Genomic DNA, 19,327 nt, shown 5'->3' on the forward strand with positions numbered 1-19,327 from the left:
CTCGGTGTGAGGAAGGTGTGTTGGAGATCTCACGTTAACTAAAGATTAGAACTTTTATTATATATAAATGAGTGCAAACCTCAACTTCATAAGCCGGTTTTATGGAAATGAGTTGGACTTAAAGTACACTTTCTAATAACTCTTTAATTAAGGCAGTTGATGAAACCATAACAGAATCTTAATCAGAAATACCACTTCTTTGATATAGGGATCTTAGTAAAGCTCTTATTTATCAAGGCACAGTTTTCCATTTTTTACTAGCAGAAAGTTTACTAGCACTATGATATAACAGAGAGAAAATGGAAAGTTGGTGGTCCCAATACATATTTGAAAAAACAAAAAAATGGGGACATGAAAATGTAACCAGAAAAATGTATAAAGAAACAAGAAAGCGACAAGAAGCGATGTGTCCAATTCCAATACCAGTCACTCATCGATTCTCCCTCCCTCTTCTTGTTACTCACGTTCTTTGTTTTGCCCATTTGAGCACAGAGTTCTCAACCACAACATTTTCACCAAACTCACAAGCACACCCTCAGGTATGCACTTGCTTCCTTTGTTATATTTTTCTATTTACATGTCACATAGTGACTCCTAGAACCGAAAGAACTTGTTTTTTGTTGGTGTTTCTTAAATTCAAACTGATAAACTGAAAATGAACAGTTATGATTATCTGAATTAAGCATATAGTGTTGGCAAAATTTGCTAATACCTTGGCAATAGCAGATGGACGGTGCAGAGCTTGGTAGCAGAAGTGTTGGATCAGTTAAAGCTACTGTTAACTTCTTTGATGATAAGGTATGTTCAGCTAGAACAGGAGCAATCCTCTCAAGTATTTTGCAATTTGTGAACTTATAAGATTTCACATCCACTAGAGATTATAATAGTGGATGCAAACTAGATATTATAGTATCTAGTTTTTCACGTGCAAACCTCATCTCATAAATCGGTTTTATAAAGGTTGAGTTAGACTTAAAGCCTAATTTTTTAACAAAACTATTGAGGCATTCTTCTATTAAATCTTTAATTTTTTTCACATGATTCTCAGAAGCCCTCTTCAAGAACAAGGGAACTCCACAGAGCAAGATGGGATATAGGAAGGTACAAAGAGAGTAAATGGACTGCAGAATCTGCAAAAGCACATGCGGAATCTGAGCTTTCTAATGCAAAGAAGACAGTGAAGCATCTTTCTTCTATGATTGAGGAGTCAAGTTGCAATGCAAAAACACAAATGAGAGATGTGGAAAGACTAGAGAAGAGGGGGAAGGACCAACATGGGGCAATGGTTGTTGCAAAGAGGAGTGAGAATCATGAGTGTGCACAAGTCATGAGAGAGTTGGAATATCTCAAAAAGGAATTGTTCAAGCTTAAGCTTGATGTGGCTTCTGTACTGGAAGAAAAATCACGTGCAGAGAAGGAAATCGAAGCATCAAACTCAAAGATGCTCTCGTGTTTAACAACTGCAGAAGAACTCAGAAAGGAGATTGAGGAGGCCAATGAGGAACAAGTGCTTGCTGAACTTGCAAGGATTGAAGCTTTGAAAGAACTGGCAGATATTGAGGCCCGGAGAGAACATGAAGCAGATGATTTTTCAATGAAATTGGAAAGCGCAAGGAAAAAGTTGAAGGATGCCATTGAAGAGATTGATGAGTCGAAGGAGCTTGAAGTTAAATTGGCTATAACAATATCAGATGTTGATCTTTTGCAGAATGAGTTGAAGTCAGCTAAAAAAATGGAGAAAAGGGTTCAAGGAGATGAGAGTGAGAAGCAGTTGGAAGAAAGAGAAGACTCTATAGTGCTAGAGACTATTACAGAAGAATTGGAGGCAGCAAGGAAAGAACTAGCTTTGGTTAAAGAAGAAGGTTTTCAGTTTATGGCCTCCATGGATGTGATTAGAAATGAGCTTAAGCATGTCACTGCTGAGACAGATAGATTAAGGAAGAAGGAAGGGAAAGTGGATTCAACAGTTGAAATTCTGAATTCAAAGATACTGAGAGCAAAGTCTAAATTAGAAGCTGTGTCTGCTGCAGAGGAAAAGGCCAGATCCATAGTCACAACTCTGTCTCACAGTCTTGAAAAGCTCAAGACAGAAACAGAAGAAGCAAAAAAGGAAAATGAGCATATAAGCCAAGAGGTCACTGCAACCAAGGAAGAGATTCAAAAAGTTGAGTTTGAAATAGACATGACTGAGGAAAAATTACAAGGTGTGATGCAAGAGCTAGAAGTAGCCAAAGCTTCTGAATCTCTAGCACTAGAGAAGCTCAAAACTCTTAGTGAAATTACCATGAGAGAAAGAGCTTTAGCAGCACAGCATAGTTCCTTGATTACCATCTCAAAATTTGAGTACGAGTATCTAAAGAATCATGCAGCCTCAGCAGAAGAAATTGCTGATAAAAAAGTAGCAGCAGCTGAGGCATGGATTGAAGCTTTGAAGGCCAGTGAGAAGGAAATAGTGATGGAAACAAAAATAGCTCAGAGAGAACTCAAAGAAACAAAACTGGAGCAAGAGCTGAAGGTTTACACCAAAGAGATATTGCTTTCAAGAAGAGTGAGCAGTGAGGAGTTTGAGAATTGGCCAAGAAAACGAGAGAAGAGTTCATCCAAGAACTTCCCAAGAGCCATGTCTAGAAAAAGCATCAAACTCAATGGCACTATCACACCTGCAAGAGGAGCAAAGTTTCAGAAGAATGCTTCACCTGCAGTTAGGCTTATCAGTCCTTTTACTATGAGGAAGAGAAAGAAGGTAATACCAAATTTGACAAAGCTTTTTAGAGGCAAGAGAAACACTAGGGATACACAGTGAATCAAAATAGAGACAGTGATAATGAAGACTCTTCATTCTGCTACAATTTAGAAGCAGAGAAGAGTGTTTTGTGTTCCTTCTTTTCTTTTCACAGTAATGGCTGAAGTGCTTCTCATCATTGTTCTATCAGTATCAAGGATAAAGGATTTTACTACAAAAACACTTTCTTATTGTGAAATTGTAGAGAATAATTGATGATTGGTGCATGGTGTGATGATACTTGGAATGCTACTATTTAATCACAAAATATTACAGATTATCATTGTTGTACAGAAAAATTGCATGTCTGTGATAGTTGAAACTTGAAACTCACTGAAAAATTTGATCAGAAAATAACTCTACCAGCTAAATTCATAGAAGTACAAATTGATAATTGAGGAATTTGTTATTGATTAAAATTTATTAAAAAAATACAAATTTATAAGTAATGCTCCTATAATAAAAAGTGTAACTCACAAATCTTGATTTTCAACAATATTCTACTAATAAATAACAGTTCAAAAGATTGCTCTCAATTTTTTTTAATTGCTAGAAAAAAAATAATGGAATTTTAATTTCACTTTATATTATATTAACATTGTTATAGAAAATTCAACAAAAAAAAATCCAATTGCTATAGAGGAAAAAAAAACTAAATTGACATCAGTTCTAATATCTTGATTCAAAAATTAAGAGGAAAATATTGATCTGTTACTTTTCAAACCCATCTTAATAAGCCTCTTTGGTTATTCACTTTTAATTAATGTATTATAATTCTTTAAAATGTAACTGACCCACCACCAAGTAATTTATCTGGTCCACAAAATTTTAAGGACTTTCTCATATATTGTTCAAAAAGTTTGCATTGATTGTTGAAAAGGAAGGGTAGGTGAAGAAACATGTAAGAGGTTTCATAAAAAAAAGTTGTTTTTAATAACTTTAATAATCTGCTTGGTTAATACTTAAATGTATGTAAATTATTAATATTATTTTTTATATAATTTTATTGGTTGTAACAAATAAAATAATATAACCAAAAACCAATTTTTTCATTAATTCTAATAATAGAAAATCATAAAAATAAGTTATAATTTTATTAACTCTAAAAAACAGTTTGAGATTCCCTACTGTGTAATGTATGGAAATTCATTCCCCTTTTTTTTTTCTGTAACTTCCATTGATGAAAGGTAGGTTTTTTAGGTTAAGAAACTCCTTAAAAAGTATGTACTATGCTAAAAGAGTATGTACTATATGCTAAGTAACATTGAGTGGTGAAGAAACATAATTTATGAGTTCCGACCATATATTTTTAAATGGAGTGTCCGTATCGAAAATACATATTGAATACGAATATTATATGACACGTATCAATGAAGTGTTCAATTTAAAAAAACTTATATTTATACAGATAAATCTTTATTGTCAATTTATATAATTTATAATTATATAATATATAAATTTGTATATAATATTTTACATTATACCAATGTTATCTCCCTCATTCATTCTAGAAATTATACTTATGTGATAATTATTATCTTTTAAGATGAACAAAAACATCAAGTTACAATGATTCACAGTAACAAAGAAGAATAAACAGACAATGACTTGTTTCAATCTCCAAAAAGGATGATTAATTAAGGTAGTTGGCGATTTGTAGAAGTTTATTTAAACACACAAAAAATGCAATAATTAGGAGGCAGAGTAACTTCTCACTGCCTTCGTTTTCTTGTCTCTTTAATCACATCACGTTCAGTGCATATACCAGTTTCTCTCACACTGAATCTTTTACGTGTGGACACAAATTGAAATTGAAATTCCCCATTTTTTTCCCTTGCATATGCTATTATTCTCTGCAACCCCTTCACCTTTATCTTCTTTTCAAGCTCTTATTTGAAACTCCCAATTTTTCTGTCTATTTATTTGAATGGTTTTTCGTTGCTTCACAAAATGGCTTCTTGGTGGGATTTAAGACCCTTCTTTGGTTTTCAGTCTGTTAGGACCCGCTTTCAGGTCAGTGCTTTATAATTCCTTTTCAACTCTGTTCTTCCCTGTAATTCACACACACACACACGCGCTTATTCTATTTATTGTATGTTGAATGTTGTTTCAAACTTTAAAATTAAGCTTTTGAAGATGTGTTTGTTAATGGTATTTAAGTTATGAATGGATGGATCTCTGTGATAATCGATGTTCTGTACCATTTAATTGATGCCCAAGATAAAGGTAATGTTCATCTTTGTGAAGCTTTTATCCTCCCTTCTCATGACCAGAAATCAAGTTATGTGCACACATTCTTGTTGTTCTTCATTACCAAGTTAAGTCGATATATAGTGTTTCCTTTCAAAGCAGAACATTTGTAGATTTAGATATATTTATTTATCTGCTATTTATGTGTACTATTTGTGGTTACAGCCATCTCCATGCCAATCGTTTGTATCAATGCTTATTTGCCTTTTTTTGGAATTTTTTTGCCCTGTTTAGTGCTGGACATATAGGCTGATATTTTAAAGTGGACTTGGTAAAAAAAGATATATTTCCGGTCAAACATCTTTTTTAATCATGTCAGTGCTTTTAATTTATTGCGGCTGATTTGATACATGAAATCTTGGTTTCAGCTCGTAATTCTTGAACTTATCTATGTCATGTTAACCAGTGGTTTATTCTCTCTTAATCCCTTTATTTTCTTTAGGATAGTTTCAGTGTGCTTTCTGGTTCGTTTATATTGAAGCAAGCTGTATATCTGTTTTTGAGTGGCTGGCTTGACTTTGAAGCTCACTATTGTACATCAAATTCAATTTTTTTGTGTGGTGATTTTCTAGAATCATAAACTTTTGGTTTTTTGTGTTTGATTGATATTTACATTCTCTTGATGGTCAAAGGCTGTTGCATGTATGTAGCCAGAGATGTTGGCATTTCTGCTGAATAGGTTTAAAATTTCAGTGATATTTAAGATGTTTATTTGTACTCGTAGGGTTTTCCAGGTTTCTAATTTGGATATATTGCAGCTTTGTTTAATTTTAATGTATCTCCCTTGTGTCTATGAAAACACAAAAAAAGAGAGGCCAAAAGTTTTCAAGAGAAACAAAGCAAATCCGGGTATTTTCTTGGTACATTCCCCTGATAATGCTTTCTTTGGAGTTACCTAGGATTTATCAAGCAGAAGGCTGGGAATCTCTGCTGTTACTGGTGCTCAATTTTCATCCATTAATTTTCCATTGATAGACAAAAAGAATGAAGAGGTATACAATTTAATAAGATGTCTCTTGAATAACTATAGGAGATTTTTTGGGCTAGACCAGTCGAGGTGGAGGGATTGACAAACAATTCAATGATCATTTAAGAATAGGAATACTGGTTCTCATAGTCTGTATATCTAGCATAAAACAACCTCTTCACGGGACATCATTCTGTTTGCAGTTTAAAACTGCTGGATATGACCAGCTTGTAGTTGAATCAGGCTGTTCATGATGCTTTTTGAGCTCCTTGCTACAGAGATATAAGTTAAGCAAAATGCTTATTGATTTTATTAGAGAAGGAATTCCCCCATCTAATTTTATCATATATTTATACTGGATTTTCTTGCGGGACTAGCATGCTTTGCTGATGAACTGATTGAATTCTGTCTTTTCTTTAAATTCTCTAAGTCACATTATTTTGATGCACACATCTGCTAGGTTGTCACTTTCATTACATTTGACCCTTGAATTATCAGTATATGAAGATACACAGAATGTAAATTTACTAGGACTCTTACTAAAATTGATTGTTTGTTTTCTTTTATTAAATCAGAAGATTTGAACATCACCTTTTCTGACCACTCCTAATCTCAATTGTGGTTTTTGTGAGCTGTAGGATTTCAGAACGAGGGAAGTCCAACTTGGTTCACATACTGTGAGCTCTCATGGATATGCAGTTGCGAGAACACACAAACATGATTGGCTCATTCTGTTGCTCCTTGTGTTCATTGTTATCGGCTTGTACTTTGTCCCTCCATTCCATCGCTTTGTTGGGAAGGATATGATGACGGATCTCAGATATCCCCTGAAGAGTAATACAGTTCCTGTTTGGTCCATTCCCGTAAGTTAACTGCTTCAGACATATAGCGTTAGTTTTTTTCCTTCAATGACAGCATCAACAAGATTATCTTGTCATTTACTATCTTGTCATGGTTAGATGTATGCAGTTTTATTGCCCATAGTGATCTTTCTTGTTGTCTATATCCGAAGGAGAGATATCTATGATCTTCATCATGCTGTGCTGGGTATTAATCTTTAAAAACCCCTGATTCATTTAATTACTAACAAGCATATTCTGTTTGCTGAAGAGATTGTTTGCTGGCACAGGTCTATTATTCTCCATTTTAATAACAGCAGTAATTACTGAGGCAATAAAAAATGCAGTAGGTCGACCTCGACCAGACTTCTTCTGGCGATGTTTTCCAGATGGAAAGGATGTATGTTTTCTTTTAATTTCAGGCTTTCATTACATATTTATCAATTATGTTTACTCTAAATTATGCCTTCTTATTAGGTTTATGATAACTGGGGAGATGTCATCTGTCATGGTGAAAAAAAGGTCATAAAGGAAGGATATAAGAGTTTCCCAAGTGGCCATACTTCATGTATGTAGCATTTAATGTGCTGTTGTACATAGGTTTACAATAAGACTGGCTTTGCTATGCTCATAACTTTGATGTTCTAATAGAAATTAATTGTTGAATTAGTTTAGCTCGTTAAAAGCATGTGTACTCAAATTTCTGTAGTTCTTTGCTTTAATTAGTTTCAATTTATTTGCAGGGTCATTTTCTGGTCTGGGATTTTTATCACTGTACTTGTCTGGGAAAATAAAAGCATTTGATAGCAGAGGTCATGTTGCAAAACTCTGCATTGTTTTTCTGCCACTACTTTTTGCATCACTTGTTGGCATTTCTCGAGTCGATGACTATTGGCACCACTGGCAGGATGTGTTTGCTGGAGGCCTTTTAGGTTGGTCCATCCTTAGTATCTCAGTTAGTTCTGAATTAAGCAAACATCAAAAACTACTTATCACTGTTGTTGACACTTTACTCACTAAATAATATTTCTTCTTTCAGGGTTAACAGCGGCTACATTTTGCTATTTGCAGTTTTTTCCACCTCCTTATCATTCTGAAGGTTTGCTCAACTTAAATAATTTCCTGTTAAAAATTAGCCCAAGTTCATATGTTTGTTTCCTTTATGAAGTATGCTGTCAACCTTTTCTGATGTTCTAGACATGTTTTCCTGTGCAGGTTGGGGTCCTTATGCATATTTTAGGATGTTGGAAGAATCACGACTAATGACCCAAGTTCCTAACGTTCCAAATTCTGGTCATGCACAGTTAACAGAGGTTCAGGCTGAGAGTGAGCAGGGACAAGGTCCCCATGGGTGCATGGGGCTATCTTTATCACGGGATCGTAATGCAATACTTGATGACGTTGAATCTGGAAGGGGATAAAGTGTGTACATCTAATGATCTTGCTCTTTGTAAATTAGATGCCTGTTCATATCCTAGAATTTAATCAGGATCTAGAACTACCACATTTTGCTCGATTAGTCTGTAGTTTCTGAAAACTTCGAAGAATATTTGTTTGTTGTGAGTCATGTTTGGGACAAACAATCTGTACTTTCTTTATTTGTAAATATGTTGACATAAGAAAATACGAAATCTCTTCAAGAGTCTCTCCTGCATTGCCAATTCATTCAATGATTTGTGCTAGTTTTCACTGTTTGTGTGAGCAGAAAAAATTATAAGCATAAGCTACACTTCATTCTTCAACCTTAACAGAGTACATGAGGCAACTTTCTACCAGTAAATATGAGCTGTATATTCCAAATGTTGATTGCATAAGTAGAAAATTGTTAGGAAAATCAGTACTAATTCTCCATCTTTATTGTAGATAGAATTTTTAACATGGAAAAACCTTCAGAACTATAAATAAAAACCCACTTTAAAAATGTTGACTTTGATGATGTGATTGTTACTTCATGGATTAAACCAAATCAAATAAAGCATCTGATATTATGAATCAATCAATGAACGAATCAAAGGCGTGAACTTTCAAGGATCAACAACAAACATAGGAGGAAGAAAAATAATAGAATCAAATCTGAATAACAATTGTTTTGTGGGGATCTGAAAATTTTTTGTTGGACTTTCTAGACTTACGAGTGCGGAAATTAAAATCGTATCCAATGCCTTGGCCGAAGCCAAAGCCAACACCAACTCCACAACCCATTCCAAGACCGAAAACCAGGTTGAGGTGGTTGAAGGGCCAGCCTCCGAACCCCAACCCACCAACCAAACCCAAACCTATTCCGGCGCCGCAACCGATGCCAGCTCCGAAGCCAGGACCCAACACTGATGTTTGAGCTTTGGGTGCTTTGCTGTTGTTTCCTAGGAACTTGGTAACCGAAAATTGTTTTTGGTCGGTGTTCTTGTTGCGGGTGTTGGCATTCCAAGTCCAGAAAGATTCAGCATCAGCTTTGGTTTCCATTGCTTTGCTACGCTCTGCTCAGTGTTCCTGCTGCGGCTGCGTTTGGATAGGATTCTGCAAGTCGTAGGTTTGGGTATGAAATTTTGTTTCTACACCACGGGCCCAAGATACCTAAAAATCACCTTTTTGTTTTTTTATTTATTCATAGATTATTTTCGTTTTAGTTTTTATAATAGAGAAATTGTCTTTCATCTTTCAAAATTCAAAACTATTATTTTTACACCTTATAAAATAAGTAAATTTTGATTTTATCAACACAGGTTATTATGTCAAATTCTCATAGCACCCACATACCTATTTTCATATTTTTTTTTTTTAATTCCAACAATACATTTTTTTAATATAGTGGAGAGTAGGATGTTTTTTCATTGTTTTCTTTATTGATGGTTGCTTGGTCTATATATTTTCATACTCTCTTTTTTAATTTCAACAATATCTTTTTTAATATAGTGAAAAATGTGATGTATTTTTCATTATTTTTAAGTATAAGTGGTTGTTAGTAGTGGTTGGTGGCAGTTAATGGTGAACGTTGCCGGTTGAAGTAAGTTTTCTAGTGTTTTTGGGTGGTGGTTGTGTTTTCATTCACTTTCTTTTTCATTTTTTGGAAACCACAAAACCCATAAAAGAAATATCAACTAGGTGCAAAGATGAAGTACAAAACTAAAAAAAATATTCACTCCGAAAAACATTAAATACAACGAATATTCTCATCAACTCTCTCACACATGTTTAAATTATGAAACTATTCTCTCAAACACTGCGACAATATGGAAGTGTTCGAAGAAAGATGTAGGATGTAGGAGTATGATAAGGTTATACTTTATATATGATTATTTAAATTTTTAAAAAAATGAAATTGACTTTTTATAATTAATAAAAAATAGTAAAATACATAACTCGAGAGATAATTTATTAATCCACTATTATTTGGGTCTGAAATGTAAAATTGAGGGGGCAAAGAATGATGGGGTTGGGAGTTATTTATCCCAAAAAAAAAGAGTCTTAGAATTACATGGAATGAAGTTCATAGGAGGGCACAAATGTCTTAGAAATCTCAAAAATGATTCTGGCCTCAAAGGCATCCCTTGCATAAGACACTTCACGAGGCTTTGGAATCCCTTTAACACCAAAAATCTTATCACTGTTTATAGCACCTGTGTTCTTTGCCATCCCCAACATCAACTTCATATAAACACTCTTCAGCTTTGCCAACATCTTCAATGGTGATCTCATCACCCATCTAAGCCTTCCAATCCTTCTCACCCTCCAATGCCTGCGTGGACCTTTCAATTGGATCATCGCCATCTTCCTTCTTCCGGTGGCGGCGCCACCCTGTAGACGCCGGTAGCGCTGCCGTCTCAGCCACCTCTTTATGCCACCGTAGGTTGCCTTAGGGAATAGTAACTCCATTTTTCTTGCTTTGAATAGCTTCACTTTGAAGATGAGAGTGAATAGATTGTGTTTGAACTTGTCTTCGCAATTCAACAAATATATAAGTGAGAAACTCACGACGTGAAAGATAAGATAAGATAGATTTTAAATGATTATGATATTATAAGTGAATTTAAATCTAATTTAATCTCATATTATTGAAGTTGGTATCTATTTATTCTATTTATATACGATAAAATGTTCTAATATCTAATTTATCAATTGTTGTACAAGATGAATACACGTGGATTGTTAATTTAATTAAGATTGTTAAAATCATAAACTATATATATGCTATGATTTTTTTTTTCAATATTATATATATGGCTGCTCTTGAGAAATAAAGAAAGTCAATCAATGATGTTTGACCAGAAATGGTGCTGATGTGTGTGAGACAACAATGACGACCAACACAGTGTTTGGCTTCAAATCCTTCGAATATTATGTAGGAAAATTGCTTTTTAATACTTTGAAGGAAGGAAAAAAAGGCAAAATCATTTTCATTATCATTGTGGTCACTTTCAGTTTCTGTTTGATTTTTTAAATATTTGATGGTTAAAAGTTTTAGACATGTTAGTCAAGTCAAGTGCACTTAATTATATTCAGATAGCTGCCGTATAAAAGAAAAATACTTGGTTTAATTATTTTTATTTTTTAATTCATTTAGGAATATTTAATTGGAGATCGAAAAATTAACATGTTTAATTCAATTATACTAGGATGTTAGTTCTGTGTTGTTATATATTAGAAGAGTTTAATTTGTTATTTCTAGTATTATGAAAAAAAAATTATGTGAGAATAAATGATGGGTGAAATTGAGTTTTAATAGAAATATTAATAAAAGTAATTCGTTCTATGTAAGGTGACTTTTTTTTCTTCTTGAAATAAAAATATGTATCTATGATATTTGTATATCTAACTCTTAACAAGTCATGCACAGATATTTATATAATTTATATTTGATTATAAATAACGGTAGCAGCAACTAAAGGTCAATTATAAATTTTGAATTTTGAAACTTTAAGTCAATAATAATATTTTATACTATTACTTATGAAAGTGGTAAATTAAAATAGAAAAAAAAAACTCAATACTACCAAGTACTAATAACATACTGGAACTAGTACAAATCCATTTAGAGAATTATTAAGTAAACCAATAGCAGAATGTTTGGTTATGCATTTTAATTTTTTTTTCAATTTTATATTATTTTTATTATGAAATGCACAAAACTAGAGTATAATCAATTATGCATTATTTGATGTGATAACCATAATTAATTGATGGGAGCATAATCAATTATGCATCATGCATCATCATTTGATGTGATAATTATAATCGACTAAGTAATTTTTAGCTTAATGAGTATAATTAATTGATGTGACAATATGATAATTAAGTAATTTTTAGCATTTTAAATATAATCAATTATATTCTATTTGTTGTGACATTCATAATCGATTCATTCAGCAGTTTTCAAACATACAAACTATAATCAATTATAATGACAGTGTTATTATAAATTTTGTAATTTCTATTAGTTTTGTTTAAACTAGATTAATGATTTTGAATTATTGTAAGATTATTATTATTATTTTATTGTTGTAAAAAAAATATTAATATTTATTTATTATGATCGTATATTGTTTGAATAAATAAATTTAAAAAATAACAATATCGTATAAATTTAGAAAAGAAATTTAATTATTTAAATTTAGATAATTTCAAACATTATCTTTAAAAAGAATATCGTATTCTTTGATAGTTTTTTTTGTCTAAAATATATATATATATATATATATGTTTTTTTTAGCTTGATCTTTAAGAATGGAAATTATGTTCTTTAAGAACGTAACTCTTTCTAATATTCTTTTATTGCATTTAAAATTATTTTTAAAATATTTTTACAAATTTAATATTAAATTTTCTATTATAGCAGATTTTTTTTATTACATCTTTCATGTTACCAAAACGTTGAATAACTCGTATTCTTTTTTATAAATAATTATTTAATTATATAAAAAAATAATATATAAAATTTTAATTAACTAAAATCTACATAAAAATAACTCATTTTATTACCTCATTTCATTCTCTCAAATAGTATTTCATTCTCTCAAATAGTATTAAAAATAATGAAATAAATTTATAAAATTATATTTTAAATATTTTTAAAAAAATAGAAATTATATTACAATTATCGAATTACTCACTAATTTCAATAAATCTTCATTAGTAATATAAATTAAATTTTTTTCCACCCATTCACTTAATCACAACATCACATAATATATACATTAAATAATTTAAAACTTAAATATAAATTAAAATTTTAAATTATACCTTTTAAATTATTTCACACACTTATATTAAGGCATTAAAAAAAATTGAGCTCAGATGAACAACTTATTCCCTCTAATGCGGCATGAAATGAAATGGAATTGGTGGACTGTAAAATTGGACGTTACAACACGGCTTCATTCATGCTATCTTACAACCAAATACTTAACTTATTACTTCTTCACGTTAACTTTTTTATTATTAAAAGAACTAATGATTTAAGATATTTTAAAAATAAAACATTAACTATTTCTTATTTTTTTAATTTTATATTCTTTTATGAAATTATTTGAGTTTTAAGTACAACTAAATAAGTCAAAATAATATCTTTTATTAGATTAAATGTATTTTTCGTCCTAGTATTATAACACAAGATTTATTTTCATCTTTGGTTCAAACTTTAAATCATTCAAATACATGTAGTCTATAAAAATGATTGAAAATTGGTGATTATGTAGGTAAAATGATGGTTAGTTTTTTTTTTAAAAAAAAAATCGTTATTGTTTTGATTGGAAACTGATAGTCACTATAATTACTTTCTTACAATCTTAAACTGAATCAATTTCACACACAAAATGAATTATTTCAATCATTTTCATACTACAAACACCTGGTGGCCTGAAGTTTGAACAAGAAACGAAAATCAGTCTCATATTAAAGTAAATGGACGAAAAACATATTCAACCATTTTTTATTCCATTTATTTCTTACTCTTTGTTTACATTTTTTTTTTCTCTCAATTTCAACTCTTATATAAACAAAGTGTGAAAATGAAAAAAAGAGAGTCCAAGTTTCGTTCTCTTAATTATATTTTTAGTTAATTAAAAATATTTTATTCTAATGCTAAAAATACATTTAAATTACCTGATAAATCAATAATGTTTTAATAATTGTAAACAAAAACATGATATGTACAGTATCTTCATATATATAATTTAAAAAATTAAAAATTAAATATTTTCAGTGAGAAGAATATCTGAATTTTTTTTTCGTCAAAAACTTCAACGGTAATATAAAATTATAAAAATAAAGAAAACTCTTCTTTTATGCTAGATTTATATGTTTGAATAATATAAAAAAAAAATAACAAAGAGTATGAGATTTGTGTAAAAATAAGTCTTGCTTTTGAAAATGGTGATCGTGCGCAGAAAACATCATCAATATTTTTATAGTATGAATGAACTAATCAAAACTTGGCGGCTTTTCAATTTTTTCAACCAAAAAAAGTTATTAAAAGATGTGTATTAATTAAGTAACCAGATATTCATATCCAAACTTCTAGATGCACCATTTTTTTTATATTTAATATAAAGTATATACATATTCATACTTTTCTTAATTTGATTCCATTTCCACATGATTGCAACAGTGTTCTTGTGTTGCACGCATAATCCTACCACGAATCATGAATAAAAAAAATAATTCCATGCATTAATAAACACTATTATATTTAGATTTTGGTGTAATCTCTTTATATTTTTTTTATATTTTTCTTTAATAAGATTTTATTTATACAAAATAATAAATAATTGTTGTTACTTATATTGGCTACTATTGTTTCTCTATATATGCTTTCATTCTACTCCAATTCTATATTTGTTACACCAATTAATATTATACACATATATATGGTTTTGAAATAATAAAAATAGCTTAATCAAATAATTCGTAACATCAATTTTTTCAACGTGCAACTCTTTCTTTCTAAGGTCATATAATTAAATATTTATACTTAAAATATTAATTTTGACATGTTGATAACACTTTTTTATCATGATTTTATTATTAATAAGGTTATATATACAACTTCCATTTATTTAAAATGGATAATTAGTTATATATGTGATTAGCAACATTTTAACAGAAATCAATACCCACAACTAATAAACTGAACTTTTTAAAAAAAAAAATAGATATATTGAACTATTTTTAGTAGTAGTAGTAGGTAAAACTATTTTTAGTTTTAAAAAGTTCAAAATAAATTAGTTCATATAAAAACAGTTCAATTTGATTTGCTTGAGCTACAAAAAAAAATAAAAAATCTTCAATTCCAATGAAATATTTTTAGTTTAGAATATTTTTTTATAATCTAATTCAGTCCAAACACTATAAGAAAATCACGAAATAGAAACTAATTTTTAGTAACAAAAAATAATTAGTTGTTATAATGATTAAATTAGAGATCATTTAGAGACTAAAAAATTTTTGATTTCTAAATTAATTTATATTATTATTAAATGATTTATAAATTGGTATCTAATTAACAACCAATGTTTTTGCTACCAAATTTAAAAACTAAATAATTGGTAGTTAAACCTGGATTGCTAATTAGATACTAATTTATAAACTATTTAACAATAATAGAAAGTAATTTAGAAATATATTTTTTTTCTAAAATGGTCTTTAATTTAGTTACTATAAAAACTAATTATTTTTTATATTTAAAATTGATTTATCTTTCTTGTTTTTTAATCATAGTTATTGTAGAAGGAGGAATAATTTGCTGGAAAAAATATAATATTAGAGGGAAATTAATTATGTTGTTCAATGTTCATGTTTAGTTCTATGATCAAACCTACCATTTTCTGGTCAAATATAGTTTCTTGACTTTGTCTTTTAAAAGCCAATAATAATCCCTTTAAATACTGCAACAAGCTGCAACTTCTAACACACTTTCACAAGAGAAGAGAGAATCACCTTCTTCTTCAACCTTTGCATCATCAACATGGAAACAGATTCACTGTTGTCTAAGCCAACATATGGTGGCATAAAGAGGTACTTTAGAAGACGGCGCTACCAACGCCTCGACAGCGGCGGCGCCGCCACCTTCACCGGAGAAAGGAAAACAAAGATGATCAGGCTAAGAAGAAGCCCACACAGGCAATGGAAGATCAGGGTAGTTCCAAAGTTGACATGGATGGTTAGGTCACCATTGAAGATGCTGGCAAAGCTGAAAAGTGCTTACATGAACTTCATGTTGAGATCTATGAACACCGACAACATCTTTGGTAACAAAAAGATTCTTAAGATTGATCGTCAAGCGTCTAAGGGTTACAAGAGCAATGAGTTTGAGGCTAGACTCATCTTTGAGATTTCCAAGGCCTTGGTTGCGTCTCATGAATTATATCCCATCAAATAATTTTCTTTTTTTGTTTACATTTTTCGATTTTTTCTTCCTAACTTTCTCGTGTGATCACACAAAATAATGTAGAAGAATCACCAGAAAATTGTATTTTTGTTTCTTGTTAATTATCATGACGTTATTTGTCTTGTACAATGTTAATATTGATTAAATTATATGAATATTGTTGAGTTAATATAAAGTCTTATATGATGAAATCATGAAATGAATAGTAGATTTTGTTATTAAATTATCTAATATAAGATTTTTTTGATGAAATTAACGAATGTAAACTTATCCTTTACCACTTAGTTGGATTACTGATTTTTTTTTATTGGCAATGAATTAAATTATTTGGAGTATTATTAGAGGATACTTTAACTTTTATAAAAAAAAAAATCATATTTTTAAGAATACCAATAAAATCTTCTTTTCTAAAAAGATATATTATTATTCATAAGGAATACCTGATTTTATATGATCAAATCATACAAACATAATGTACTTGTATAGACAAAGTGGACTTAGACAGTAACTGGAACTAGTTGTACAATTGTTGATGTGTCGGCTGTCTACTCGCTCCTCACTACAAGTTTTCTCCTTTCATTGTTGGTGCTCGATTGGATTTAATCCGAAAAATGTACTCTGGCGATCAAGTAAGTACTATGTGTTAAGAGTGTATAGTGAAAACTGATTAAAGCGTACTTTACACATCTGTAAAGGGTTTATCTATAGTGTTTATTCATATGACTTTTTGTTGTAATTGACTGAATAAGTGTTAACTATTTTTTCCAGCATGATCCTTGCTTTAAAGGGAGGTATATTGATATATTTGGAAAATATCTATAATAAATCAACATCTTCCACTAACTCAGTATTGATTGATTCATTCAATACGGACTTATACACATAAGAATTACAAAAATCAAAACACACTTACTACTTTCTGATAAAGCTTTTACCACAAAAAAAAAATCATAATTCTCGTGATAAACATATGACTACAAATTAAACCATACGTGTTACTAAACAACTATACTATATGTTATCAAGTTAATTTTACTTCCATATGTTATCTAAAAGAAAAATCAAATCATATGTTATCTAAAAGAAAAATCAAATCATTGAATCTCTTTTTATACTTTATTTTGAGCATGATATGGTTGATTCCATGTTAAGATGACTTTGGGTTTGAAATATACATTTTACAATGTTAGATACAATTTGATTGTTTATTTCCTTTGACCATAACATTAAAAAAAAGGAAAATTCAGCCTTTGTTATATTTGACTAAAAAATAACAATTTATTTTTTTATGATAAATAAATTGAGAAATAAATGTACTAAAGTTTTGAATTCGTTGCACGTATACAATCACACCCACATGCAACATTTGACTCAACTGTTTTTGTTGAATTTCTACCTCGGAGCAAATCCCTTTGAAATTTAAATAGTCAAACACAAATTACGTTTATAATCCCTAATCTTCTTTAAGTTATGAGAATTAAGAAAAAATATTCTTTAAATGAGGAAAAAATGGAAGACCCATGCCTTTGTTGGTACAAAAAAGATAGCTTAAATTGAATGGTAAATTAAAATACTTTGAAAAATTTATAGAAAAAGTTAAATATTTTATCCTTTATTTTTATAAATATTTATCACCTTAAAACTAAAACATTTTTATTTTTTATTTTTTTTCTTATTTATATTCTTCTATTTAAAAAGTGACTGAGTAAAGACAAATATTACTTAACCAAAACATTACTTTACGTTTTTTTTTTTATAATTTTTATATAGGTTATATGTTTGTACGTGATAGTAATTATTCAAAGTCTTCTAGAAAGTGTTGGAGTCCTTTGTGAAAATACGTGAGGTAATTGAATTAAATATATGTGTAGATATACATGATGTTCAATGTTAAACATTAATTATTTAAACTAGTTAAATGTTTCGTGTTTTGTTTTATAAATAATATGATAATCATATTTTGTGAGATAATCGATGATATTGCGTTTTATAGTAGTTTAAGGTTGACATAGAAGTTGTGTACTTTATCTTACTCACTCACATTAGTTATTATGAGATTTATAAAATGAAATAAAATATTTATTTTATTAACTTTAACATTGGAGTGAAATAAATTTATATAAGATAAATAAATTAGTTAAATATTTTTTTAGGGAATACTTAAAATGTATTTGAAGTATATTTAAATTATTCTTAGTTATATTTTTAACATTGTGAATAAGCTATATCACTACAAGAAAATCATTAAATAGAAATTAATTTTAGAGATAAAAAATAATTAGTTGTTATAGTGACTAAATTATAGACAACTTTAAAGATTAAATAAATTTTTGATTTCTAAATTAGTTTCTATTATTGATAATTAATTTCTATTATTGATAATTGGTTTTTAAATTGGTATCTTTAACTACAAATTATTTAGATTTTAAATTTAGTAGCAAAAACCTTGGTAACTAATTAGATACCAATTTAGAAACTATTTAACAATAATATAAACTAGTTTAGAAATCAATAATTTTTTTAGTCCATAAAATGATCTCTAATTTAGTAACTATAGCAACTAAATATTTTTTTTCCCTAAAATTGATTTTATTTAATGATTTTGTTTGTAATCTATAAACAAAGAGTTTCTGCAGAATGACTTTTTTAATACAAAATGTTTGTAGGTATGAGTTTAAATGGATACCACAATACTTGTCTAATATCAAAACATTAGATAAAATTATTAAACATATTTTAAAATTAGGAGTTAACTAAATATTAATTTAAAAAATATTTATTAATAATAGAAATTATTATTATTTAAATAAAAGCTTTCATGAATAATAGAAATTAATTTAGATATTAATACTTTTTTGTTTTTAAAATAATATTTAATTTAATTAATATAATAATTAATTATTTTTTATTTCTAAATTTATTTCTATTTAATAATTTTTTAGTAATGAAATAATATAATTTATTTATGTTTGAAATAATTTAATTTAGTCGTATCCTATTTTTATTTTAGGAATTTTAACAAACATTATGGTATTGGGAGACTGATATAATATAAATAACCAATTAAAAAGATGTAAGTTTAGTCAAAATTAATAAATTTGATAGTAAAA

At 29.3% G+C, this 19,327-nt stretch overlaps 4 protein-coding genes across 10 annotated transcripts; 3 read left to right on the forward strand and 1 right to left on the reverse strand.

Annotated features, from left to right (window-relative positions):
* The first annotated feature begins 380 nt into the window (after nt 1-380).
* PMI2 (PLASTID MOVEMENT IMPAIRED protein (DUF827)) lies at nt 381-3,003 on the forward strand. Of its 5 annotated transcripts, none has more exons than XM_090293577.1 (3): nt 381-539; nt 727-798; nt 1,049-3,003. In XM_090293577.1, exons 1-3 carry the CDS (start codon nt 405-407, stop codon nt 2,801-2,803), a joined length of 1,962 nt encoding a protein of 653 aa, XP_090149703.1. In that variant the 5' UTR covers nt 381-404; the 3' UTR covers nt 2,804-3,003. The 5 variants fall into 5 exon arrangements, with proteins under 5 accessions (XP_090149703.1, XP_090149705.1, XP_090149702.1 ...); XM_090293579.1 differs by having other exon boundaries at nt 1,052-3,003; XM_090293576.1 differs by having other exon boundaries at nt 402-539; nt 724-798.
* A 1,441-nt stretch (nt 3,004-4,444) lies between these two features.
* Nucleotides 4,445-8,483, forward strand: LOC137827246 (putative lipid phosphate phosphatase 3, chloroplastic). 3 transcript variants are annotated; one of them, XM_068633513.2, is made up of 9 exons: nt 4,445-4,795; nt 5,932-6,024; nt 6,638-6,862; nt 6,959-7,046; nt 7,129-7,238; nt 7,316-7,406; nt 7,582-7,770; nt 7,878-7,937; nt 8,054-8,483. In XM_068633513.2, exons 1-9 carry the CDS (start codon nt 4,733-4,735, stop codon nt 8,257-8,259), a joined length of 1,125 nt encoding a protein of 374 aa, XP_068489614.1. In that variant the 5' UTR covers nt 4,445-4,732; the 3' UTR covers nt 8,260-8,483. The 3 variants fall into 3 exon arrangements, with proteins under 3 accessions (XP_068489614.1, XP_068489615.1, XP_090149707.1); XM_090293581.1 differs by having other exon boundaries at nt 4,559-4,795; nt 5,791-6,024; XM_068633514.1 differs by lacking the exon at nt 5,932-6,024 and having other exon boundaries at nt 4,470-4,795.
* Nucleotides 8,484-10,137: 1,654 nt separating this feature from the next.
* LOC150025330 (uncharacterized) lies at nt 10,138-10,793 on the reverse strand. Its single transcript, XM_090293988.1, has one exon. It carries the CDS (start codon nt 10,706-10,708, stop codon nt 10,307-10,309), a length of 402 nt encoding a protein of 133 aa, XP_090150114.1. The 5' UTR covers nt 10,709-10,793; the 3' UTR covers nt 10,138-10,306.
* A 4,943-nt stretch (nt 10,794-15,736) lies between these two features.
* LOC137823449 (uncharacterized) lies at nt 15,737-16,386 on the forward strand. The gene has a single exon (XM_068628587.2). It carries the CDS (start codon nt 15,795-15,797, stop codon nt 16,206-16,208), a length of 414 nt encoding a protein of 137 aa, XP_068484688.1. The 5' UTR covers nt 15,737-15,794; the 3' UTR covers nt 16,209-16,386.
* Nucleotides 16,387-19,327: the final 2,941 nt, after the last annotated feature.

Source organism: Phaseolus vulgaris, chromosome 8, assembly GCF_051622355.1.
Source record: "Phaseolus vulgaris cultivar YP4 chromosome 8, ASM5162235v1, whole genome shotgun sequence".
NCBI lineage: Eukaryota > Viridiplantae > Streptophyta > Magnoliopsida > Fabales > Fabaceae > Phaseolus > Phaseolus vulgaris.

What these genes read in the sequence shown, in the direction of transcription:
- PMI2 (XM_090293576.1), top strand. Translation starts at nt 405, where the DNA reads ATGTGTCCAATTCCAATACCAGTCACTCATCGATTCTCCCTCCCTCTT. An exon ending in ACTCACAAGCACACCCTCAG is followed by an intron (nt 540 to 723) that starts GTATGCACTTGC and finishes CCTTGGCAATAG; the next exon opens with CAGATGGACGGTGCAGAGCT. An exon ending in TTAACTTCTTTGATGATAAG is followed by an intron (nt 799 to 1,048) that starts GTATGTTCAGCT and finishes CATGATTCTCAG; the next exon opens with AAGCCCTCTTCAAGAACAAG.
- LOC137827246 (XM_068633513.2), top strand. Translation starts at nt 4,733, where the DNA reads ATGGCTTCTTGGTGGGATTTAAGACCCTTCTTTGGTTTTCAGTCTGTT. An exon ending in TCTTCATCATGCTGTGCTGG is followed by an intron (nt 7,047 to 7,128) that starts GTATTAATCTTT and finishes TTGCTGGCACAG; the next exon opens with GTCTATTATTCTCCATTTTA. An exon ending in CCCAAGTGGCCATACTTCAT is followed by an intron (nt 7,407 to 7,581) that starts GTATGTAGCATT and finishes ATTTATTTGCAG; the next exon opens with GGTCATTTTCTGGTCTGGGA.
- LOC150025330 (XM_090293988.1), bottom strand. Translation starts at nt 10,708, where the DNA reads ATGGAGTTACTATTCCCTAAGGCAACCTACGGTGGCATAAAGAGGTGG.
- LOC137823449 (XM_068628587.2), top strand. Translation starts at nt 15,795, where the DNA reads ATGGAAACAGATTCACTGTTGTCTAAGCCAACATATGGTGGCATAAAG.